The sequence below is a fragment of the Anabas testudineus genome, chromosome 21, assembly GCF_900324465.2.
Source record: "Anabas testudineus chromosome 21, fAnaTes1.2, whole genome shotgun sequence".
In the NCBI taxonomy this organism is placed as follows: domain Eukaryota; kingdom Metazoa; phylum Chordata; class Actinopteri; order Anabantiformes; family Anabantidae; genus Anabas; species Anabas testudineus.
Window position 1 is genome coordinate 23,972,232 of NC_046629.1, and position 25,938 is coordinate 23,998,169.

At 38.5% G+C, this 25,938-nt stretch overlaps 1 protein-coding gene across 4 annotated transcripts; it reads left to right on the forward strand.

The window, feature by feature from the left end:
* Positions 1 to 25,722, forward strand: epb41l5 (erythrocyte membrane protein band 4.1 like 5). 4 transcript variants are annotated; one of them, XM_026375890.1, is made up of 26 exons: positions 1 to 182; positions 855 to 1,066; positions 4,477 to 4,581; positions 5,412 to 5,454; positions 5,702 to 5,780; positions 6,134 to 6,178; positions 7,077 to 7,129; positions 9,223 to 9,343; positions 9,631 to 9,718; positions 9,969 to 10,057; positions 10,184 to 10,253; positions 11,218 to 11,387; positions 12,222 to 12,328; positions 12,771 to 12,789; positions 13,417 to 13,459; positions 13,772 to 13,890; positions 18,897 to 19,048; positions 19,177 to 19,274; positions 19,544 to 19,678; positions 19,931 to 19,998; positions 20,747 to 20,875; positions 21,619 to 21,700; positions 22,035 to 22,115; positions 22,652 to 22,714; positions 22,961 to 23,100; positions 23,671 to 25,722. In XM_026375890.1, exons 2-26 carry the CDS (start codon positions 887 to 889, stop codon positions 23,738 to 23,740), a joined length of 2,349 nt encoding a protein of 782 aa, XP_026231675.1. In that variant the 5' UTR covers positions 1 to 182; positions 855 to 886; the 3' UTR covers positions 23,741 to 25,722. The 4 variants fall into 4 exon arrangements, with proteins under 4 accessions (XP_026231675.1, XP_026231678.1, XP_026231677.1 ...); XM_026375893.1 differs by having other exon boundaries at positions 23,034 to 23,100; XM_026375892.1 differs by having other exon boundaries at positions 20,747 to 20,869.
* The last annotated feature ends 216 nt before the right edge of the window (positions 25,723 to 25,938 follow it).

Consider the following 25,938-nt stretch of genomic DNA (forward strand, 5'->3'; position numbering starts at 1 on the left):
CGTCACATCCGGAGGGACGCTTCGTCTGTTGGGACCTGGAGAGAAAATTAATGGAGGAGGAATAAAGGACGAGGGGGTCCGAGAAACGAGCGCCGAGCCATGGACACGTACCAGGTCACTGCTTAGTCGGCTGCGATGCAAGCGGACATACGTTCACCGTGATTTGAGCCGAGGAGGTTTTTGTAAGTACGCTCTCATCCAGACGTCCTCGGACCTACAAGTGTCTGAGGAGCTCCGGGAGCCGAGGGCGGTGTTTGTTTTGCTGTGCGGGGTCCGCTCGCACGGTCGGAGTTAGACGATCTGTGTGCGTTTGTTGCTAACGATTAGCGGGTGCACTGAAACGAGCGCACACCTGTTGCTGTCGCTTACGCCAGGTACTTGAGGCCTTTCTTTGTACAAGTGAAGGGTTAGTGAGAAATAAAATGTCTTTAATACCACTACAGATGAAGTTTTGGACTTTTGCTAGCGTGACTATATATGTTCGGGGTTTTAAAAAGGTTTCTTCCAGCCTGGCGGTGGATTTTCTGTCTGACCTGAAACCACAAATAGCAAGTTTAGCTAACGCAACGTTACACTTGACCCGTCGGTAAAATTATTAGTTACATAACTGCTCCAAATTATTTTAACTAGCTACTAAATGCTCATCTTAACTCTTAAATCCTAAGGTTGTAAAGCAAAGTATTGGCATTAGTGTGGCATGTAGTAAACTCTGGCTCCTGTCGTATCTGTATACAGCTGCTATTGTACAGGTGAAGCTCACTTTTTAAAAGTACAACAACATGAGCTCATTGACTTATATATATTATTATTATATATTTATATAGTCGTTCATGTGTTCCTCTCTCCACTTACAGGTGTGGTCCTGTCACCATCCCTCTCCCACATCATGCTGAGTTTCCTGCGCAGGACGCTGGGGCGACGCTCCATCCGGAAACATGCAGAGAAAGCCCGGCTGCGGGAGGCCCAGAGAGCCACCACACACATCCCTGCTGCTGGGGATGCAAAGTCCATTATCACCTGCCGAGTGTCCCTACTGGATGGGACAGACGTCAGTGTTGACCTGCCGGTGAGTATTACTAGAACTATTAAAAATCACAACCGATTCAAAACACACTTGGTTTTCCAACATATATGAACCTGCAGGTTGTGTGTTGGGATGCTGTCTCATCTGTCCAGTGTGCTTACAGTAGGCACTCAGCATTACAACAATATTATGGTGGGTATGTGTGAAATATGGCCAATGATAATCAGATAAGTCAAAAAGGCGTACTAGTGACCAGTGTGTGTCCGTGTCAGTAGAGCAATCCTTTCAAACATATGTGCAGCGTGTTACAGTGTGGCTGTAATTCCATGATCCTCTCTGGAGGACACACTTAATCACATGACAGCATCACATGATGTGCTGGATTCTGCAACAAGTAAACACCCTTACTGTCTCTTCTCTCTCTTTATTTTAATTAAAAACAGTTTTTGTTTCAGTCTCTCATCGTAAGATAAAGTACTTGTTTATAGTTTTGTTTTCAACTTGAGTAACAGTCAGTTTGAACTGAAGACATAAACATCTCTTCTTCTCGTATGTCATGTTTTTTTTCCTCTTGCCTTACACAGTAAGAATGCATAAATGTATTTTTTTTAGTACATCTCAGAAGTGATGCCACTCATTGTTCTGCTTTCACTTTTTCTATTCTTTTTTTATTGTTGAGCAAAAATAATTGCTGGAAATTCACACAAAGCTGTTGTCACAGTTGTTAGTTGTTATGATTCTATTGATGGAGTAAATTATTTTTGTCATTACATAAGTGTATTTTAAAAACAGTAAGACTCTGTGAGCACTTAAAGTGTTCACATTCAGTTAGATTTCCGAATGCTTTCTAGCAGGGCCCTGACCTCGTGGTACGTTGAGCTCTCTCTTTATGTCACCCCTCCCCCAGATGTAGGTAGCTTCTGCAGATCTTCTGTCTTATCATCTTACACTCTGTGATAACATCCAACTCTCTCTAGTTAGTAGAGGAGTGAGGAGGCAACTACAGAAATACGCCCATTAGAAGCGTTGCTTAAAGGCTTTACCTTCTACTGGTCGTAATGTTTGAAGTGTTGATGAGAAGACCTCAGGAAAAGGTGACTTATCTTAGAAAAAGCTAAATGAAACTGAAAATAGTTTGAGTTGTGTGTGATAATATTAACTTATTTATGAAAATCTTTATGTAACCACTCTTGGTTCCCGTGATAGTTTTAGCTTTATTGTACTATTCTGACCTGTTCCTAAATGTTCTGCTAGTTGGGTAACACAGAGAACGGAACGTTCATTGGAGGAACGGCATGAACATAGGCATAGACAGACTTTCTGATAATAGAGGGAAGTTGAGAAGGTTTTCAGGAAAACAGTGCAGCTTCCCACTATCAGGTTTTTAGCCAGACGTATCATTTAGTCATACAGTCTCTGAGAAAATGTAAAAGGCACATTTGCTGCCTTTTTCTGTAGTTGTGGCATTCTGCAAGATATATGTAGTATTGAGTGCAATTTTTTCCCCTTGTTTGCTTAACAAAGCCCTTTTTAAATTGCTACATTTTTGGAGCATTTACCTCCATCAAAGCTTTCCCAGACTTTCAAGCATCAGCTAAATAGTTGTCAGCTCAACTCTGAATTCTAACAATATGGGAATCCTTCTGCTGAATGCTACAGTGTGTTTCTTTTTCTGTTTAGAGGTTTAGGTTGGTTTTGGTTGTAAAAGCACAGCCACAATCTAAAACTGAATAGGACTCATTCACATTTTTTAGCTTTCCAGCTGTCTGTGTCCAGACCACCCAAAGTTGTCTCCTAGGGATTTTTCTGTAGCAACATTCTTGTTCTTAACATCCTCTAGACATTTGTTTGATCGAGACAGTGTGTTCTGTCTCTGTTATAATAGATGCATTACTACAGTAGTTAATTTAATGGCCGTGGATGAGAGTTTGAGTTTAATACCTCAATTGTCAACTTAAACATTCTCAGTGTCTAAGAGACTGAGCTGTATGCTCACAGGCAGGCAGAAAGACTGTGGACAGCCAAACAATACTGCAAGCACCGTAACAAGGCCTTGGGTGCAGCACTAACACACACATAGAGCCACCGACACACACATACAATGAGTTCTTTGTACTCTTTCTCCCTGGGTACTGTAGGGGTGCGGTATGCCTTGTCAACTATGCCAGCTAGCTTGGGGCCAGCCCCCTGAGTTGCCCAGGAGCTCACTTGGGGGGGGGGGGTGTGTGTGTCAGTGTGTATGTGTCAGACACACAGGGAAACCTCTGTGGCACCTGTGCTCTTTTTGTTTTGCTCTTTCAACCACTTGTCCCAATTTTCAGTAGGTAACATTTGGTACAGTAGTACCAGTAGTACTACACCAGTAGTGTAAATTAACCCTAACCATTATAGTTGTAGTAAGCTGCCATCATTAAAGCGTAATAAAATGAGTTTCATTATTATATTGGCAAAAAATATGTCTTTAAATATATTATTTGTAAAGGCAGTGACATAGTTCATTTATGTTCAGTAGGTTTAAAAATAGGCATACATAGAATTTATAAGCATCAGTGATCTGATATCTAAATGAGTTTCTGTTCATACTGTTACTGTTGAGTCACATGAGTGAGTTACAGTGGCTAGTATTTTACTGAAGGGCTACCTGGTTAACCATGTGCAGGACAGTCTTGTGATTAGCTACTCTTCAACGTTTTTATGTACATTAAAATTAAAAGATGCAAGAGGCTAAAAGGTCAGGCATGCTTTTGGTTCAAGATGGTGAGAAGAGGAAAAAGATACCATCTAAGATTGAGAAGATTGAGGATCACATGATGTGCCCAGTCACCCAACTCCTGGTTGTGTGTGGCACTGCAACCCTGTCGCTGTGCCTCATGGTGGGGTTTGGAAATTGTATGCGAGAGTGTGAGTGCAGTGTGAGGGAGAGATCTTCCAGTCCCAGGCAGAGCACAGGCAGTAACTGGTACGGCCTGTCAGAAAGTGACGCACCTATTCAAACTCTGAAGACTTAATGTTAATATTCTCTCATATCTGTCTATTCCATTCTGATTTATACATATATTTAAACCAAACCCAAGTCTAATCCAAACAATATTTTAGAGAGGTGAAAAAAATGAGGCTTAGCCATTTTAAGCCTGGGAAGTTCTGTAGATATTCTGTATGGTGTATTTAAGAATTTAAAACATGTTTATCTTTAATTTAGAGCTGCAGCAGATTAATCTATCTGGAGTAAATTATGTTATAATCAAATGGTTGTCATTGATGTGTATGTAAAAATGACATTTATTTGCTTTTTAAATGTGATGATTTGAGGCTTTTCTTTGTTCCAGTTAGCAAGTCTCACTTTGTATTTTTTTTTTTAATATGGTTAACAACTGTGTGTCCTCTTCATTAGAGAGATAGTTTGTGACTGAGATATTTAAATCCTATGTTTATTTGTTTGTGTCTTTGATCAGAAAAAAGCCAAAGGTGAGGAGCTGTTTGATCAAATCATGTACCATCTGGACATCATTGAGAAGGACTACTTTGGACTGCGCTTTATGGACTCTGCACAAGTGCCAGTAAGAGTGGAGATGAGCTTTATACAGTAGCTTCTTGCCATAATAAACACTTGTTTGTTGGCTGCAGGTCTTTCTGAAGAATATCATGTTATTGTTTTTGGTTTCCACAACTGGTGACTACTAATGTTATGTAAACATAAGGACAACATAACCAATGTGTATGGGGAAAAAATATTATAGATGCATTATCCAAGTCTATTCATAGTTTTTATTTTGTTTTGCTAGATGTTTAGGCACTTCTCAGTCAGACTTTAGATTTGGGTTTAAATCACTGTTCGCCTATTTTATAGAAGGCTGGAGAAAGGGAATTTTCTTTCCTGTGAATGGGCTAAAGGGATTGGTAATGAGACTCTTGTCAGCTCTGGGAGTCAGACTGTGCTCTGACACAAACTAGTCACTTGTCTGCCAATGACTCTGTTTCTTCATGCTGATACACTGTGAAGGCCGTGAAAGGTGGGAGGAAAGATGAAGCAGAAAGCAAGGACACAGAGGAGAGGGTGGAGGTAGAGAGTTAAATATGTGGGAGTTGAAGTGAATTGAAGTTGAGAGGGAGGCCTGTAATAAGGAATGCGGGGGGGGAGAGGAGACTAGCGAGTGTGGTGAGTTCCTCTGTTATCTCTCTCTAAGTTACACATGCACACAGCACTACTACTGCCTCGTGGACAGGCATGCTTCATAGATCATTAAGTACTAAGAATTACACAACAGCAAAGGACTTGTTGTGTCTGTCTGCCTCCAAAGACCTCCCAGAATTCAACCTAACTGCTCTTGGACATTACAATATATATAAATATATATATAATATTTATTTTGTTGATCTTTTGTTTCAGCATTGGCTTGATGTTACAAAAAGTATCAAAAAGCAAGTGAAAAGTAAGTATGAAGAGTCTTCACAACATGCATAATGACATGCTTTTTAAAACATCCTATGAAAAAAAGAAACTGCTATTTTATTTATTTATTTTTTGTTATTAGTCACAGTGCACTGATTAATTACTAATCTTAGTGCAGTGAATGTGGTTCACTTTAGTTTTAAGATGAGTACTTTAGTTATTACAAATAGTTAAGGACATTGTTTAGCTTCAAATTAACTCAGCTGCCATTTTGATATGTCAATTAGTTGGCCCACCATACTGCCTTCACATGAGAGTGAAGTTCTACTCTTCAGAACCGAATAACCTGCATGAGGAGCTCACAAGGTGAGTTAAGAGACTTTAAAACTTAACTAAAGTCCTCTGCTAAGAGAAATATGTACAATAAGTAACTTTTAGTGTGTGTGCTTAAACATAAAAACACATGTTGCTCCTCTTTTTTTATATTTTTTGCTATAGAAAAGAAAAACCACTTGGTCATATAATACCCCCTTCGGGGGTTAATATATCTCACAACTGCCTCTTAAGGCATTGCATGCAACTTGGTTTTATTGTTTCTTGTTAGCAATTTGACATTTGTTTGTTTTTACATCTTATTTTATAAACTTTCAAATTTAGTCACATTTCATTGCCATCCCGTTTCAAAATGGAAACCTGAAATTTGTGCCTTTTTATTTCAGATACTTATTTGTGTTGCAGTTAAAGCAGGACATCCTCAGTGGCAAGTATGTAATATCCTGTATTTTAAATATCCACATTAACAAATTAGTACTGTACACAGAAAAGAAATGATGATGATGATGTTGTCAACAAAATGAATGATGGAGTTAGAGACAGGAACAGAAAGAGATGTGATTGTTAAATGAACTTAATTGATGATGATTCTTCAATTCATAGAACAAGTAATTCTATCAGTTGATAGAATTACTTGTTCTGATCTGATAGTTACAATGGCATATGTAGGTAGTCCTAGGTGCCTGTTTCCTTTTTTTAATAAATCAATGTTTAGCTAAACTGTATAGGAAAACACTGAAAATTGTTCTTTGGTGTAAGGACTCTGCAACACTAAAGATGAACTAGCAACCTCAGGTGTTTGATATTATAGTTCAGGGTACATATTCCTATATTGTTAAACACATTTTACTTGGATGCTCACTCACATTCTTCAGAGCCTGGAAGAGTGAATCAGTGGTAGTGCAAACATGCACAGATGATAAGCTTCTTACAGGGTCAGAAACACTAACAAACATTTTTCAAGCATTGACTTAAATTGCCCATTCATCTTGGGGCCTAGTCATTTTTGTACTACATTTGTTAAAGTAAATTTACCCTATTATTTCACAAATCTTTTGGCAAATACAGAATATTGCTTTTCAGATTTATCCCTTTAGTCATAACCATGTTACTTTAAGAGGCTTACAGGATTACATGTTGGCAAATAGAATTATTAACAGTAGTCTGTAAAACTAGATATGTTGTAGTAGATTTTCTTTTTTGGATAGTTTGACTGAATATTAATAGGAAGTGATAAAGCTTGTTATGGTTCTGTGATGATCGCTGAGGAATTTGGGGTCCCATAGCAGTGACTTAGGTTTATTAATTTTGACGTGTCTGTCTTTTCAGGCTAGAATGTCCATTTGAAACAGCAGTAGAGTTGGCTGCCTTCTCGCTACAAGGTAAGCACAGCAGGTCTCCAGGAATCTATCCAACTTTGTTTTGGTATTTGGAAGCATCTCAGTATATTGGTGTGATGTGATGTTTTTGCAGTACACACTGATTGATAGAGTTGAGGCGTGTGCTTTTTTGCTGCACAGAACCTCAAAACTTTAAGAACAAGCAGTTAGCAGTGACTTCTCGCAGTTTTGCTCAGATGAGAGTGCTTTAATAGTGGGTATCTGCCAATACCAAGTCTGATCTGATAATTAAATTAACCTAAATCTACTGTCAAAGTTTAGTGCTTCAGTATTGCTTGTGTTCAGTGTTAAGCTGTTTGGTCTCAATCTCAGAGTTTACAAAAATTACCACAAATTTTTAGATATATAATCAATTAAACTTAGTCTTTGTTGTCAAGGATGTTCTGATTTATTTTTGCTGATACTCTCCATTAATGACCCAATAATTAGCCTTAGAATGAACACATTTGTGTGAGTCAGGCTCAGTGCAGTTTTAGGTTGGTCTCGTATGCCAAGACGTTTTAGTTTTTCTATGTTCAGTGACGTCCCTTTTCTGTTTATCCACATACAGTAGCTTCTATCTTCTGCAGTCCTTGTACATGCCCAGCAGGGAATGCTCCCAAACCCTGCACAGTACTAAGTAGCTGGTCATAGATGTCACACATACAGTATGTTTCACCAAAGTTCAGACAGAGGTTCTCACAAGTCCACATGGGGAAATGGATCGTTGTGTCCCTGCTGCACAAGAGTTTTCCTTTATGGCTGTCTTTGTGAATCACCATCTGCTTTGATTGACACTCCTGGCAACATAGCTGCCATGGTCACTGAGCTTATAAACCATTCCACTACAATAAGATTGCAAATCAGGGGGATGGTGTAGCTTTAGATGAAGTAGTGGAGAATAAGATTGCAGAAATGTGGCTGAGATTGAAAAGCTACTACATAAAAGGTGAAGGTACAGACCTGAGAACTTGAGCACTGAGCTGTTGCTCTTGTATGTTAACTGTTTTTTCACACATACACAATGGACAAAAAAGCAGGGAAAGTGATGAACTGCTATTGGCGGTGAAATAGTTCTGCCACAGCAACCGGCTTCAGCTTCACGACATTTCCGCTACTGTTGGACCCTACACTGGACAGGGCTAGTGATATTTCAACAGCTACATAGAGTAAATAAAAAAATGTACTGCTCAGTAAAATGTAATCTACCAAATGTTGACTAAAAGATAATCCATACCAATTGAACTACTCATTTACAGTAATGTCTTTAATAGTGCTAAATGTAGCATTTACCTGTGAGAGCAATACTGTATTAAGAGCAGTGCTTCAGAGGAACAAAGACTGAGTCAGCCGAGACATTTATGGAATGGGATTGCGTGCACAAACTCTTGGACCCACACAGACACACACACACACACACACACACACACACACACACACACACACATATAGTCAGTGTGGAGTAAATGCCAGCTCATTAGTGTTCCATCCTTTTCAGAGGCCCCCTAATCCTGCTCCCTTTCTGTCTTCTCTCTTACTCTTAGTTGAGCTCTTTACCTTCATTTTTTTTAAGGAATTATGTTGTTGGTCCACTGACATTTACTGAGATAGGATATCCTCTATATCCTCGGGCTTTTCTCACAGCCGGACTAGCGTAGCGATGAAGAGCTTCCAGCAATTCTTATCTTATCTACACGAATACAAGCAAAATGTAATTAGAACCTAGACTTCTCGCTCTGTCCTGTTTCTCCATACCACATTTCTACAGATAAGGTTTGTCACTTTGTCATGTTTTCAAAGACAATATTCTCATTCTTATCTAGTGAAAGGCTGTTTTTTTTTTCTTCCACAACTGCTTTTGTCTTTTTCTTCTTTTCTCTGATGAATTTTATTATCTTTTCCAAAGAGAGTGCAGATACACATCATTCTCTTATCTAATGCTACACAACAGTGTAATATGTTGTTGTTTTGTCCAGTATTCCTCTCATTATATCCCTGACATTGCACTATTAGACACTTCTTCTGTGGTCCTCCTCCAGGGGTTGAAGCATAGAGTCTTGATGAAAGCTTATATATATTGTGTTTTGTATTTTCAGCGGAGATGGGGGATTGTGACCCATTGGAACATAATCTGGACCTGGTGTCAGAATTTCGCTTCATCCCCAACCAGACAGAGGACGTAGAGCTGGCAATATACAACGCATGGAAGGAGTGCAGGTAAGACACGTAACTGAATGTATAAAGATCTGTAACTGAATGTATAGGAAGTTAGTTAAACTTACTGTTATATGAGGAGAAATGCATTTACTAAATGACCAGACAGCAGATATCAAATTCATTCTGTAGTCTGTGTGTTCTGTGGAATTGGAATGAAACATTTATCAAGAACGTTAAATGTCTACACCTTCCTCATTCTTTTCATTCATCAAATTTTATTTTATGCTTTTTTTTATCCATTTCTTTCTGTTCTGTGTCTTCTCGCTTTTATTCCTTCCCTCATTCAGAGGTCAGACACCAGCCCAAGCTGAGATTAACTACCTAAATAAAGCCAAGTGGCTAGAAATGTATGGGGTGGACATGCATATGGTCAAGGTAATTGACATACTCTTTCCCACTAGCATGAATTGTATAGCTTAAAGTTACCGCTGCACTTTCACATATATGGAGTAGCACGCCAGTAGCAAAGCTGAGATTTAAAACGGAAAGTGTTCTTCATGAAAGGTAGGAAGGAAGGAATGTAGTTGGGAACATAAATATGCAATAGGCTCATAATGCTGTCTCATTTTGTGCCTCCTCTTTACTTTGTTTTCCTGCCTCCTTTTCATTCTTACCTTTGCTGCAGGCAAGAGATGGCAATGAGTACAGTCTGGGTTTGACGCCCACTGGAGTTCTGGTGTTTGAAGGACAAACCAAGATTGGGCTCTTCTTCTGGTACGTATGGTTATGACATTATCTGCTAATAATTACTGAAATGCAGAAACGCATCAAAATTTTTCTTGTTTCTGTGTTTGTATGTTTGTGCTGAATGTAAACTAAACTAATGTAAATTTATTTTAGGCCCAAGATCACTCGTCTGGATTTCAGGAAGAGCAAACTGACGCTTGTGGTAGTGGAGGATGATGACCAGGTGAATATTTGTGATACAGTAGAACGTTGAAAATGCAGTTAGGTAGTACTGTTCCTAAAAATGAAAATCAATGCACTTGCAGGCTGTAAACAAGTTGCAGTCAGGACTAACGGGTAAAAAAAATGTAGCATATCGAAAATGAAACAAGACTCTGTATTGTAATACCCAGAGGCTACTGTATATGAAAGAAAGGGAAAGTTGGTTTCTGTCCGTCCTGGAGGTCTGTGAGTGAAGTTAATAAAGAAGCCTGCCCCCTCTGGTATTCCTGGAATGCAGCATTCTCCTGTGTGCGCACACAGAGCCGATAACAACTACTGACCACTGCTTCCTTTGCAATGCGGAGTCTCTGTGTTTCTCTTAAATCTTTTCTGAATCTGCGTCTTTCCTAAACAGTCATATACTGTATGTAGGCTCACCTCTCTTGTCTGTCACAAATGCAGCAAAAGCATTGAAGATGAAACCAAAAGTTATTGTTGAGAACTTTAAAGGTTTTACATGAATATTTCTGTTTTCTAGACATTGTATGGATCTTGGTCTTTCTGTTTTGTGCGTATAAAGGGTTGTAGAAAACATTTAGGCTTTGGGTGTAATCGAGAGGGGTCCTTTTTCAATCTCTTTTTTTTTTTTTTTGACAAATGTGTGGAAAACAAGAAGTACACCTGAAATTTCACTCCAGTGAAAGTTTTGTAACTGCTGCCAGACTTTTCATAGCAACTCAGATTAATGAGGCAACACACTGCACACACACTGTAGCAATTTTATTTTAGACTAGCTAGCTTTCTTTTACCGAAAATATCTTCACAAAAATTGAATAAAATTTTATAGCTCAAAGTATAGAACTTTGCACAAATGTGTCACAGTTGCAAGATGTTCGCGAGTCAAAGCATTGACGCTACTGTACTGTACTGTACTGTAAGCACTGCTCTGTGACACTCAAGTCTAACTGCATGCTAATCTTGCTTAGGGTAAAGAGCAGGAGCACACGTTTGTCTTCAGGATGGACCATCCAAAGGCCTGTAAGCACCTCTGGAAGTGTGCAGTGGAACACCATGCTTTCTTTAGGCTGAGAGGGCCAGTACAAAAGAACGCTGCACAATCTGGTTTCATACGCATGGGATCCCGTTTCAGATACAGGTAACAGACTTTAAAAAGATAGGATTCATATGTAAAGTTTAGTCATATGTATGTTTTGTTTTCTACAAAAATGTCGGTCTCCCTTTGTATTGAATATGCAGAGTTAAAGGTTCTCTAGTGGGTCATTCACAAAATAGGCCAAGAAAGCAGTAGAAGTTTTTTGTTGAGAATAATCTTTACATGATCATTTTAAGCCTTGTAGCACAGCATTTTACTATGTTCAGTGCCTCTGACTGACATACTGACTCCTACATAGGTTTTGTACTGAACATTAATTCCCAATTGAATAAATTTAGAAATACCAGAATCATCACTTGTTGGGCCGACTGCATTTCCAAATGTAAAAACATTTTGTTTAAAAGGGGGATGGAAAAACGCTAATAATGCCACAAAATGTTGTGTGGGTGTTTCTGTATGTTCGAATATATCAACACACATAATCATAGTGTGATATACAGTATCATTCTCTTTTACACACAAACCCCCCCACATGTATACACACAGATACTTGCAGTGGTACAAGAAAGGCAATCGGTGTCAACATAGTGCAGTAGCCAGCTATTTCCCCACTCTGTGTGTTTAAACATTAGCCGTTTGGACAAGCATTGGCAGTAATGTTGGTTTAACACAGAGGTTACAGAGTTTGTTGTTAATAGAAGGTTATCGCCTGGATGGGTCCACAGTTCAGCAGGGGTCAGCCATGCCCCTGGTATTTAATAGGATTTATCAAAAAGAATAAAAATAAAAACACAAGGCTACCATTAGAAAGATTCTAAGAATAAAGTCTGCATTTAAAATTCATTAATGTTCCTGTCTTCATGTTTGTGTAATCAGTGGAAAGACGGAGTATCAGACAACGAAGGCCAATAAGGCAAGGCGCTCAGCCTCTTTTGAGAGAAGGCCCAGTCGACGTTACTCAAGAAGAACAATGCAGAACAGAGGTACAGACAACACTCATACTTACACACCTGTCTAGCCTGTGTCTTTTTATTTTTGATCAACATTTTGACATTGATTAACAGAAGAACACTCTTTCATGTGACCATGTGACAGTGAAAACTGATCTCGAGCAGAGAAAAATTAGGGAAAATTGCAGTGTCCAGATGTGAAAATTGGATTGAGACAAATTAAACTAAAATTATCTTCTGTCTTACACTTTAAATTATTCTATTTCGTAGAGATCTGTTGAAACCAAATTAAATTGACTATGACTCAGTGTCACTCAGAAACATACAGAAACAGTATTTTTCTATGTGATGTAGCACACTAGCAAGTGCTTACGGTAAATTCTTCAATTTTTCATGTTTATTTTTAGTATATATTTGGAATATCTAGTGTACATACACACACCACTTACTATCTGTTCTTTTTGTGTTTTTACAGGACCATTCCACCCCCAGGAGTGAGTGCATTGATATTTAAATTTAAACTGTGATTGTGTCATTGCCTATAAGCAGCAGTGCTGCTGTGCTGTCTTGTGCATAGTCTAAATTGTGATAAAGTACAACAGAAGGAAGGGTTGCACTGGAAATCCACTGAGTTTATGCAATAATCTTTTTCACATGTTCTTGCTTCAAGTGTCTCACATACACACTCTTTATTCAGTTTCACCATAAGGCTTGTCTGTATTCTTGTTACAGAGTTAGCCTTTTGTTTGAGTGTGGACCAAATACATGATGTCACTGGTAGTTTTAAGGTGTCATGGGACCAGCTGAGTCATCGAACTGTGACTGATAAACATTCCAATTGACATTTCATCACACCTCACAGGGCAGACCTACATTGTGGTGGTGCTCTTACTTTTGAAGCAACAAAATATGTACAGTATTTAAAACATTGTAGAAATGTTGTATTGGATAAGAATGGGGATTTGCAAAATGTGGTTCATCATTACTCATTGAGTGTTCCCTAACTAGTTCAGTTATTCACTGTAAAAACCCATAGTGAGTATTAGTAATAGGTAAGAGTTTTTAAAAGATGTTGTGCATTTTTTATTTATTTTTTTAATAACATTTCTTTCTTTTCTCAGAGTTCTTTCCTCAGGCAATGGTGTCAGCTCCAGTAAAGACAAGGTGAGCAGCAAAGCTGCTGTTTTTAATTATACATGGAAATAAAACGAAGGCAGGCAACATTTAAACTAAAAAAATAAAATAAATAAACAAAGTTTTTAGCTAATGTAATATAGTTGAGAATATTACTGTGCTTTGACAAAACTGTATAACTGCAAATGTAAAGCTCAATAAAATAAAGATTTCTACTAAGTTGAATGAATCTTTGTATAATACCCCTTTATCTCATCATTCTTTATCACATTTCGCTGTGCATTCAACATCCCTACTCTCTAACTTGCAGTCTTTCACTCCTTTCCTTCCTTCCTGCTTCAGGTTTCTTTAAGTAGAGGTCCCTGGTCAGGCATGCCTGTGGTCAGCCCGGTAGCTGCTTCTGCCTGTGGACCAATGGAAATTGAGGCTTTGCCCAGGAGTCCTGGAGGAGAAAAGAGGAGGTTGGTACCTGGATAACTCGGTTTTTCACGTGGCTCAGAATCAGCTCTTTGAATTGTTGCTTTTTTATCATTTCATTTTTGTATTACCACATTTATTTAAACAGATCTTTCACTGGTAGTTTCATTTCAAATACCAGTTGTAGTGTAAGTGCTCAATGCTCACTAATGAGAGAAACAAGACCAGGTTGAGAAAGGTTGGGGCAGACCAACTGATCCTGTTGGGAGCTCAAAGAAGTGGGTGGATAGGTAGGTGTGTTTTTCATGGTCTAATGCCATGAGAGTAGCTTAACATGACTTATCCACTGACCCTGTCTTGTTGTGAACATGGTAGAAGGAGGTGCCTGCATATCTGTCTTTTTTTTATTTCTCTGTTTTAGAGTTGTTGTTTGGTTTTGCAAGTGGTCATGAAATACAATTGGTACAATTGGTCTTAAGAGATGGTTTTAGCCTCAACGAGTTTTGCCATTTTAGTGGTTAAGACTAGGTTTTAGGTTTTAGAGTTAGGGTAATGATAAAAGTTAGGGCTAGGCATTTCGTTTAACATAATTAGATAAGTGTGTGTATATGTGTGTGTGTGTTTGCGGGTGTTCGTGTGAACAGGCATGCAAATATGTACAGAACCTCCTCTGTTATAAACCTGCAGTATTCCCCTGTGTGTTCCAGTATTAACATGTTTTGAGGACAAATTGATCTTGTCTCGAGGACAGTCAGGTATGTAAAGCACAGAACCTTGCGATTGCTCTGGCTTTAACCAATCAATTGCTGTGCAGTGGCGGGCTTTATGATTTTGGCTTTGGAAATGGGCTTTCTTGCAATAAAACTGTATCCCTGCGTTTCTCTTTCTAATCAGTTATGATCAGCATGAAATGCCAACCTAATCAGTGGAGGAAATTATTTTATCATTTTAGATGCTGTGCAGGGATCTAAGGGTTTGGCATCATGAATCAATCATGTGGTATGATTTCAGCTTTGGATCTATTCTGTTCAAGACTTTGGTGCATTCTTGTGTGTAGATGTCTTTCCTTCAGCCCTCTAATGTCACACTGCATCCTATAAATCACCTGCTCCTCTTGAAATACTTTTATCTTTTAACTGGTTTATACGACTTTATAACTACAGTATATTTGCAGATTTGTGAAAGTTTGTTTTCTAGATAACTTATTGCCAACATATTAATGATTAGGACCTTCCCAAAGAAATGTCAGGTTGTTAGTGGTGAGTGAGTAAGAAAACATTACTTGGCCACATGCACTAGGGTCTCTGACGACTCGTTCAGATATACACCTCAGAGCTGAGCTCTTTCCACTAAAGTAACTTTCTAGTTAGTTATTATGAAATAATTGCTTATTTTATTTTCCTAGTTAGTGCCAGTTAGTATGTTTCAAAAATTAAAATAAAACTGATAAACCTATACCCATAATGTATAAAGGTTTCATATACCAGAATAAACATTTTCTGTTTTAGGCTGTGCTCTATTGTTTCTGTATTTTTAGACAAATTGTTAAGCTAATAGATTATCTTTCATTCCTATAAATCCCTCTTCTCTGTAACATCGTCATAAGGAAGTCAAAACAAAAACTTACATCTGCTGCTAAGGAGAGCCAATGTGGGAATTTAAAAATTCATCTTCATCTAGTCAAATACCATCTAGTTAGTTACTTTTCTACAGTAACATTGAGCAACTCTCCATTTGCACTGAATATATAATCGCAGGTCCATAAGCCATAAAACCTGAGCAAATAGAGGTGTAGAGCAGTCAGTGCATTTACATCCACTCGAAATACCAGACTATACGGATAATGGGGAACGAGTTCACATGCAGGAAACCTGGTTACTGGAAACCTGAGCATATATGCAGTAAAAGAGTAATCTGATTCCTCCTCTGCCCTGGTTCACAGATTTTAGCCTTTAGTTGATTTTAGTTTTTTACACATGCGACACACACACACACACACACACACACAGCACTCCTTTTTAACCATCTAAATTTAAGACATACACAGAAAAGTGACTCATTTAGACGTGTTTACCGGAAACTATGTTGATTCCAGTTTTACTTTGGGCAGATTTGATTTTAAAACGAGGCAGCTTTGTTCGTGTAATCACCTCCACTTTCTTCTAGTGGTTAGTGTCAGCAGCCTTTGTCCTACACATGAACTCTGTAAAAAGCTCTTCAGAAACCTGGTTACACGTTTACATGGCAGAGTAATCGGAGTTCTCTGGGAAAAATCTACTTGAGGAAATCAGGTTTATCTAATCCCCTACCCCAATTACAGAAACCAGGTTTCCCATTTACATGACACAGAAATCAGCTTTCTCAACAAAGCTGATCGTAACCTGGTTACTTGAGTGAATGTAAACACACTGTCACTGACTCTCCACAGACATCCACTTCCCTTCGTCCACGTGATCATGAATCGTTCACTGCTGCGTAACTTAACTGGAGTATGAGATCTGTTGGAACAATAGACCACAAACCTAACCTGCACATCCAGCCTTATACAGTGCAGTGGAAAGAATGAATGTCTTTCACTCTTACAATATGTTTAGTAGCTTCCTCCTGCAAATTCTCTTCTGCTCCTTTCTTTCACTATAATTCTTTATTCATCTGTTTTTTTCTGTATATACACCACCTTATGTCCTCCCCTCTGCCATTTTTATTTACATTATTTCTTCCTTCACCTCCATTTCTTCACATCCCCCTCCTGTTTTGCCCCTTGCCCTTGTCCTTCCCCTTTTTCCTCCAGCCTGCTCCTCTCAGGTCTCCTCTTCCCTCCGTTCTCCCTGCTCATGTTGCATCAAAGCTCCCACAAGGTGTTGGACAGATTCGACCAACTGACAAGTCTCATCATCTGTACCTACATGAATTGGACAGCAGTAATACACGGGAATGGCTCAGCAGTGACGCCTATGAAAAACCTCCTGTAGTTTTTGTTAGTGACTGTATAACATAAGAACAAACCTGGTGTAAAAGCACATATGTTTAATTAACTGAAACATTCCTAAACAGAAACCAAAGTGTCTTATGTCTCAACTTATTCAGGCCACTCACATACTGATACCTCTCCAAGCTTTTAGTCACACTTTAATTATTACTTTCTCTGTATAAATTCGTCTCTGTCTTGTCTGGATTTTTCCCCCAACAACACTTCTGAAGTTATCCTCCTTATGCATCTGAAACCTCTCTCATCTCTTCTTGACTCCCTTTACTTACGTTCTACTTTTTTCTCTTCCTCTCTGTCCTATCTCTCCTACCTTTTTCCTTCCTGACCTTAACTCCTCACCTCATGGTAAAACTGACTGACCGAAGTGAGATGGTATCAACGTGAGCCTTACAAATTTAGCTCTACTCTCGAGGAAACCTTGTAGATTTTTTTATCTAAGAAAATATGCTCTCTGTTTTATGTTCTACACATTTCATGGATCTACTGCTCTATTTTAAAAGTCCGTTGGATAAGGAGGTTGTTAATTTTCTCTTTCGTATTGAGAAGGTTTTATATAAGATGTTCTTAACCTAGCTTAAAAACAAAAATGGGGGGGGGGGCAGGGTAATTTACCTTTGCTTCATCAGGGGTGCATACCAAGCTTGTTATATTTGTGCAGTTTCTTATCTTAATTGTAACAGTGCTGGAAGTATTTTTGTCTTTTGTTGGAAGCTATTTGTCCCCGTTTCCAGTGTTAAGCCCAGACTTTATTCAGAAATGAAATTGATTGACCTTCTCATCCAACTTAAGGCAAGAAGCATAATTCCTTATAAATGTTCACGGCCTCAAATTGAATGGAAATCTTTCATCATTTTAGTGCATTAAAATGTTTGTTTTGGGAACACACCATAGTGGTGAGTTTAGCTGTGTGTACGAGCTGTGTGTGTGTGTGTTTGTGTGACCACCAAAGGATGTATATCAAACTGCATGTTTTCATTATTTCAGAAAACAAAGCAGGATCACTCTTATGCAGAGTATCTAGCTTTATGTAGCACATTTGAAGTTTCTTTGACCTCCTTTCTACTTTACGGTTACAGAAGGATTGAACATAGCAACAGACACTTTATTACCAAGCACAGTTGGCAGTTTATAGGTAAAACTAAAGCAGTCCAATAACACAGTCAAGATTTTGAGTGGCGTTGATTCAGTTGTATGATCAATTGTAGATGTAGTTTGTGGTGAGATTTAACTGTATTTAAATAGTTATTTTATTGTTTACTGGTATTTCTATTATTTTCGCCACTCTGTATCAATGAAACTTGGCTAATTAACAAACTCCTGTCTGGTTAATTCAGTGCCGCTCAATGGGACCACACTTGCTGATTTCACAGTGAATTAAATTGAATCAATGCCTTTGTTGAACTGTTTGAACAAAATTTAGTAATTTATGAAAGAAGGTGTTTTGGCTAGGTGTACCTAATAACTACAGAGACTACAGGCTGAACATCCTCTGTGTGTGTGTGTGTGTGTGTGTGTGTGTGTGTGTGTGTGTGTGTGTGTTTTGTTTTTGTTTTTTTTTCTTGTCCTATGTGTGTTTATTACTAATGTGATGGCTCAATACATCCTCACTGCCCACTATGTATCCCCTATGGATTCATTAGCATGTGGGACTTATAACCTAACTTCGGGTTGGGATCTCCTTAGAGAAGATTTGTACTTACAATTCTTCTGTGGGGGGCTTCAGTTCCTGTTCTTTTGTGGCCGTTTATAATTATTTTTGATGTTATTTATTTTTGGATGTTTTACTCTATTAACTTGTTTTAATTATATTTAGTTAATGGCTACATAGCATTATTCTAAAATGTCTTCTGATGTATTACCATGGGCCAGTTTTCCTTCTTTGCAGTGTCCAGCCTTACTTATGGATGCAGCAGGTAAGTTGCGTAGCTGCACAGTCCTGAAGCATTTATTCCAGTTTTGCTTAAGCATTTGGATTATCACCTCCATTGTATGATATGTTCTCCATGTCCTCCTTGACTTCACATTTGTTTTATGTCTTCCTTTTGTCCTTATTGTTTCTAGTATACCTGTGGTTGCTGACCTGATGGAGACATGCATTGATGATGTCATCAGAACTCCTGTTGTCCCCACATTAATAGCTACTGAGGAGGCTGGACCAAGCAGTGCCTATGCCTCTGCCAGCGTCACTGCAGATGATCCACTCAGCCTAAATGGTGAGGATATAGAAAACCTCCCACAAAGTGGAATTAGTGTTACAATGAATTTCACACAAATAAATGGAGAAAAACATTTTCTGTTTTTTCCAATAACTGTGTAGTTACTTGCATGTGTTTCCCTTTAGAAGCAGCAGCTCGTCTGAAGCAGCTCGAGTTGGAGAGCAGTCCCCTTCTTGCTACTTCGAGAAATAATGTGAATGTCAATGTGGCCATGAACAATCAGGTGGGTGTTTGTTTATACAGTATCATAAAACCAACTCTAGTGGCTCTTTTACACCTATGAATATTTCTTAGTCATGCCGTGCCATCATTTGTTATATACATAGTGTCAGACTTGTTTAGAAACATGTTTTTGAAGAATGTAGTATCTACATATTAGAGGATTTGAATATTTCTGTATTATTGAGGCTTTAAGAAGTACAAACATACATATCAATTGCGTTTTTGTTTTTTAATTGGGTATGTATGTCTAATTTGACCTTGGTCCAACAGGAGGACGTGGTAAAGGTCACTGAGAAGTGTGGTCTGAACAGTACAGGCAGTAGTCCAAATGTCACTCCATTGCGTACTCCAGAGGATCTAAAGAGTAACATCCTAAAGGCCCAGGCTGAGGCTGCTGCCCATAAGGTGAGGAACACACTCCACTGAAGTAAAAAAAACAAACTGTAGTTGATTTGAGCTAACATTTTTACTTTGCACATCTTTAACTGTGACCTGTTTTTTTTACAGTTTTTAGGAAGAAGGCTTTATATTTTTGTTAGAAAAGCCTACATCCTAATACTTTTAATAAGAGCTCCCTAGATTTTTCGCACCTTTGCGACATGTGTCCCTACACTTGATTCAGTGTCTGTGTGTCCATTGTTGTTTTCCTCTCTGTAGGGGCCTGTGGAGGAACACGTCATAATGGTTGGAGACAAAAACTGTAACTTGCAGGACACTTCTGCCAGGTATGACTACATACTGTAATCACTCATTGTCTCCCAGATTTCCCTAATCTACAGCTACAGTTATAGATAAATGAATAATTTGCTTTTAAACACATGTCCAAGTCGGAATATTAGAAATTATAAGAAAATATTTACTCTAAGGCTCTCTTATGGATTATACTTAACTACAAAATATATTTACCTCTTTTAACCACCATACTGTATTTTTCAAAACTTTTAAATTCTTTTACACCACAGTCACTAGATGTTGTACAAACGGGTATAGAGAAAATCAGTGTGCTTCATTGTCTTGAAACTGGGCCTTTCTCCGCCTCCTCTTCCTTTGTCCTCCTGCGTCATGCCAACTGTCAGTTCAGTGCCTCATCCAATCGTGAATTACAATCCCTGCTGCTCCTGCTGATTAACTTCCTAAATATTCATGAGGCTTATCAGCATAGCTCACAACATTACATCACCTGAAGCTCATTCTTATTGGCAAGTCCCCGTCCCTGTCTTGTATCAGAGGCAGAAATGGCTCAAACAGGAAAATAAGCCATTTTAGATTTGGTAAATGCTGTTGCTGACAATATAATTTTAAAAGACGAGTTATTCCATTTGTCATTTTAATCAAATAAATTGTACTGTAGTTCAAACTACTGGGCAGATATTTGACATTTTGCAATGTAATTGATTTGATCCCGTCCTTGTCTTTTTTTCTCTCAGATTAAATATTTAATGTAAGAATCACACACTGCCTGTCTTTTGCCAGGTTGAAGGTGCGTACTGGAAGAATGGGCAGTAACTCGTCTCTTTCGGTTAGCAGTCGCCTTGACATCCAGGAATCCTGGGACCTGCTGAAGCCTGCTTCACTGGTCTCATCAGCGGCGGACAGGTCATTGTGTGTTTGTATATACTAAATGCTTTTGTGTTGAGGTTTGATTCTTTCTTGCACAGTAATTTGTCACCTAGGTAAATACTGTATTTATTAATAATTCCTCCTGTATATGTGCAGATAATGAAGACAGAATGCAGAGAATTAGAGATTAGTGTATCATGAATCTTAGATGGTTTCTGAAACCCAATGAGAGGAAGGAGACACATTATTCCCCTCTGTTACATGATCAATAAGATGTCTCTACTGACATCTGCTGGCCTGTTTAGATAATGTTTATGTGTGAGTGGTTGTGTATGTGTGTTACATCACATGCCTTGAGCTCTGGCTTAATACTGCTGAGGTTTGTGCTCAGTAAGTGTTTACAGTAGGATGATACAAACAGATTCTTGACCAGACAATGCACAGAGGCTGTACAGCTTCAGGTTCGATGCACTAGATGTTTCTAATATAAAATGAACTTGTGTTTTACTGAAGCAGAAGGTTTAAAGATCAATTAGTCGGTCAGAGACCATTGTCTTAATATTTAAAGAGCTTTAGACATGTTATATTGGACTGTGTGGTTGATGATGGACAGATTTGTTTTGGATCGTAGAAAAATGCATTAAATGCAGTGCAAGTAAAATATGTTTATCTGAAGAATGGGGCACTTGAAGGACACTTCTGTCAATAATTCTGTGAGAATGTTACTATCAAGTAGAACAGAAAAATATTATTTTGCTCATTTATTCTCTGCTTCTGATCATCAGTGCAGAGAGGTTACCTGAAGATTTAAATCCCACTCTTCCTAAGGTGTCGTCTGACTCGGCCACTGAAGGCACAGCACCAAAGGTAATATGATTATTAATAATTCTACTAATTAAGGTTAGAAAAAACATTGTTCCACTGGATTGTGCAATACCATGTGTGCCAACAAACAGTTATTCTGCAGTTTTTGGTCATTATATGGATAAAGTAGGCTGAAAGGTGACTATTAGTAAGGCAACTAGATGTTCTAAATGATTGGTGGTACTGAAACCTGCACAGCACAGCTACACTATTAACTACTTAAAGTCTGCAGGCTGCTTGTATGGCTTCTGATTTTTGTGTTTCTCTGAACCCAGTCATACAGAATGTGTAGAGCCTATAATGTTGTTTTTATGTTGCGTTTTGTGTCATGCTGCAGGCGAAAGCAGAGGATGTTGACCTGCCCAACGCTGCCCCACTGTCCGACAACCTGATCGACTTTACTGATCCAACTCCTACGGTGAGTCTGAACCCACCGTATGTGCTGCAAGTGTTGAAGTCCTGCAACAAACTGACATTTAGTCATTAAAAAATGTTGAAATCATTCACTCTGCAGCTGGAAGGTGACTGTAAAAAGCCCTATGAAAGGTGTACTGGATACTGTTCGGAGTAAACCAATGACCTTCAACTAAAGACAAACACTTGCCCATGTGTGCAGTGCTTACCACCAGGCATTTTATTAAGGAAAGCAGTGAATTTGATGTTAGCAGTGTTACATTTTTACTGTACAACATTTATCAACCCAGATGGACAAATCAAAAGAAAGGCAGTGCATGAATATATGTATGTGTATGTGTGTGTGTATAAGAGGGAGTGAAATGGTACATGGAAGTATATTAATTAATTTGTTGGTTTATGATTGTTGTGACTGAGCAGTAGCCACAGGTGTGTCTCTCTCTGTGGTTCATGGAAATAAACCTAGGGTCAAACAAGAAGTAAATTCAGCTTTATAACCATTATTGTGCAACTGTCCTAATATTTTTCTACCTGCTTCAGCTTCCACCCGTTCAGCAGCTCAGACCTCTCATCACACCTCGCTGGATCATTCCTACAACTGCTGTAAGTAATCAGTCTACCTCTCTGCCTCAAGTGCCTGGCTGTGTCTTTCTTTCTTTCTTTCCTTTTTGAACTGCAGTTGGCAGGGATATATGTTTATTTGAATTTGTTTCCATTGTCCTGATACCTGTGATTCAAGTCTCAGTTTTTTTTCCTTATGCACTTGCATAGGTGCTTTACGCTGTAACTGATGTAGAAGCTATGTAGGAACTGATCTCCTTCCTTCTCGCTCATCCACTTCTAATGCAGCCTCCTGGTGTCTTTACTAACGGCCTGCTCGACCATGACCCCCCTGGTAAGGCCACCTCTCTCCTCCCTGCAGATGGGGAAGCAGCTCTCCCCCAAGCCCTGCCCCACCTTGCTCACACGCGTAACACCGTCTCCATCAGGTAAAATACAGGGCAATTTAAGCAAAGCTTGAAGGTTGTTTTTTAAAGCTGGCTTTGTAGCATGCTGGCCCCTGCTGGATCAGTGAGAGAATGCTTCCTTCAGCTGTTAGTTCCTTTCCACTTCAGATATACAGGAGTCCAAATACAGCTAGGATGTTTTTATGTTCATGTGTTGTTGTTGCACTAGACTGAAAACACATGTAACTGTTGCTTGGCCTTAGTAGTTTAGAGAGAGACATTTAGTGTTTTATTTGAGGTTTCAATATCAATGTCTGTGAAACACTACTAGTCACTGCAGAAATGAACAGCTAAGGTCTAAACTATTGTAGTACAAATGTGTCTTGTGTAAATTGGTTTTGTCATGTAATTGTTCACTGACACTAAGCAAATAACGTAAAGGGCATATTTATCTAGAGAGATTATTTCTGTTTCTTAAATGTAATTTTTATTGTTTGTGTTTGAATTCAGAACTGGGATTTTTTTTTAAAGCAGTGTCATCAAGATCCATATGCTCCCAGCATATTTGTCCTTATTGCTGATGTAGTGATTTTACCATCCTGTGTCCCACAGCGCTGTGAGTCAGCTGCCAGCCTCGGAGGACGGAGCCAAACTTAGAGGTCTCCTGACCACTGAGCTCTGATGAAGAAGGAGTAGCAACCACAGTTTTCATGTCCCTCACTACTCTCTCACTCATCCACATACAAGCGAGTCACGCTAAAGTAGAAAGGAAGGGGCAGCTGATAGCACCACTATTTCAATAGCTACCACAAAAACAGGTTGAAGAAAATGAATTAAGTCACAGATCAACAATAGAAATATGAGTGCAGTTATTCATAATAACTTGACGCCAAGCTTGAGTTTTATAAAAGACATTTAGTTCCAGTATTAATATGTTAAGAACATTGACGATAACAGTAAATGAATTCCCTGTTTCATCTTTAGCGACCTGTCATGTACTTAGTCCATCCAAGCAGACAAACCTCGGTCACCATCTTCTTGTAAATGACAAGTAATGAGCTTGTGTTGAGGTTAAGTTGGAAATCATGCACAACAATCACATTGTGACACTGCGGTACGTTGTGTAGTTTTTGTTATAGTTTGTTTTGTTTTTTAATTCATGAAGTTGAATCACTGGTAATGTGTACCACTGGATCCCTGCTGCTCCAAACTTTTCTGTACGCTCACATTTAAAGCAGCTCAAGTACACTGGATACAGCTGAAGGACTGAGAAGACACGTCTGTAAAAATGAGACGGCTAAAAAAAAGAAACTGACTTTGATTCTAGAAGATCAACAAGACTGGCACAGTCCACAAGATTAAACACGTGGAAGTGTTACTGTACTGTCCTGGTAGCTCACTACAATCCTTTTTTAAACCCAGTCAGTTCTACGGTACATTTCCACTTTCAGTCAGTTCTGCAACGTGTGTGTAGCAGCCACTGGATTATGTTTCAGCACTGAACCAGTGCAATGGATGAGGATAGAGGTGACAGCTTTTCAACTGATGTTTTTATTAATCCTATTTTATGTTTATGTTTCCGCTTTTTATTATTAATCCAGTTTTATGTTTTTATTTCTCCTTTACTTTTTACATTTTACATTTTGGCACCAGTATCGAGAGGGACTGAGCTTCCTTTCTTTGTGCATAGTAATACATCTAAAATGTTTTCCTAAGAACTACAGCTTAAGTCTTTTTTCCATATTCTTTTTTCTTTTCATGCAATCTTTTGGAAATGTAAAACGCCACAACTGAAACTTGGTCAATGACTGTAAAAATCTTTAACTGTGATCACTGGAGTTGGACATTATGTTCAGGTTGTGCTGATATAAGTGGATCTGAACTGATTATAGAAAGTAATTTGACCCTGTTGTAGAAATGACTCCAGGTATTAACACGCTGTAGCTACTACCCTGCCTTATGTAAAAATGAATGTATTCAAAGTGTCTCATCACAGAAAGCTGGAGATGCCGCACTACAAATCACTACAACTGTTTATGTGAAATCCATAATTGACTCATTTACTTTAAAACTGGAGGAAAAAACATTTTTACATGTGAAATTCAGTTATTAATGACGTGTATCACATTGACTCTTCAACGCTAGAGTTGTAGTTCTTGTGAATTAGTTTTCTTGTTTTGTTTTTTGTTATTTTTATTCCCATTACCTGATTGGTTGTAATCACTGGACCATCATTCAAGTTATATCTGTGTAGTTCTTTTTTCTGTTGGTTTCATTATCGTTGTCTTAAACAAGGGAAACTGTTTTAAAATGTCTTATTTGCAGTGACAGTAATTTATGCTACTACTCAGTGTAATTGTTCAAATATGACATGTTGTCCAGTGTTGTAGTGTATGATTATAATTATCCAGTATTATGACATCAGCTGGCTGTAGATATGAAGTAGATTTATATATATTTTTGAAGATCATGTCGTTGGCAGTATTATAACTACATACTGAGGAGAAATTCCACATTGAAATGTTTTTTTAAGTAAGAAGTAGGAAATGTATTAATGATCAAACAGACTCAAAAACACTGAGTGTGGTTCTCCAATGCAATTTTATATAAACTTTTTTTTTCCTGGAATATCTGATTATTCAGTAAAGCTTTGCTACAGTAGGACTTTGTTCATGTTCATTGGTTTTTCTTTGTTTGGCTGATTTTGAAATGTGTGCTCTCTCTCTCTCTCTCTCTCTCTCTCTCTCTCTCTCTCTCTCTCTACCTCTCTCTACAAAGGAGGTTAACAGTGATTAATTGGATTTATGAAAGCCTAGATAATCTCGTTTACCACTGTGGACCAGGTGTGGTTTGCCATGTGTAACCAGCCTTGGAAAATAT

Bases quoted from the DNA above. Each gene is read 5' to 3' on its own strand.
- epb41l5 (XM_026375890.1), top strand. From the start codon at position 887: ATGCTGAGTTTCCTGCGCAGGACGCTGGGGCGACGCTCCATCCGGAAA. The intron at 6,179-7,076 runs GTATGTAATATC...CTGTCTTTTCAG, and splicing joins CAGGACATCCTCAGTGGCAA to GCTAGAATGTCCATTTGAAA. The intron at 22,715-22,960 runs GTAAGTAATCAG...CTTCTAATGCAG, and splicing joins GGATCATTCCTACAACTGCT to CCTCCTGGTGTCTTTACTAA.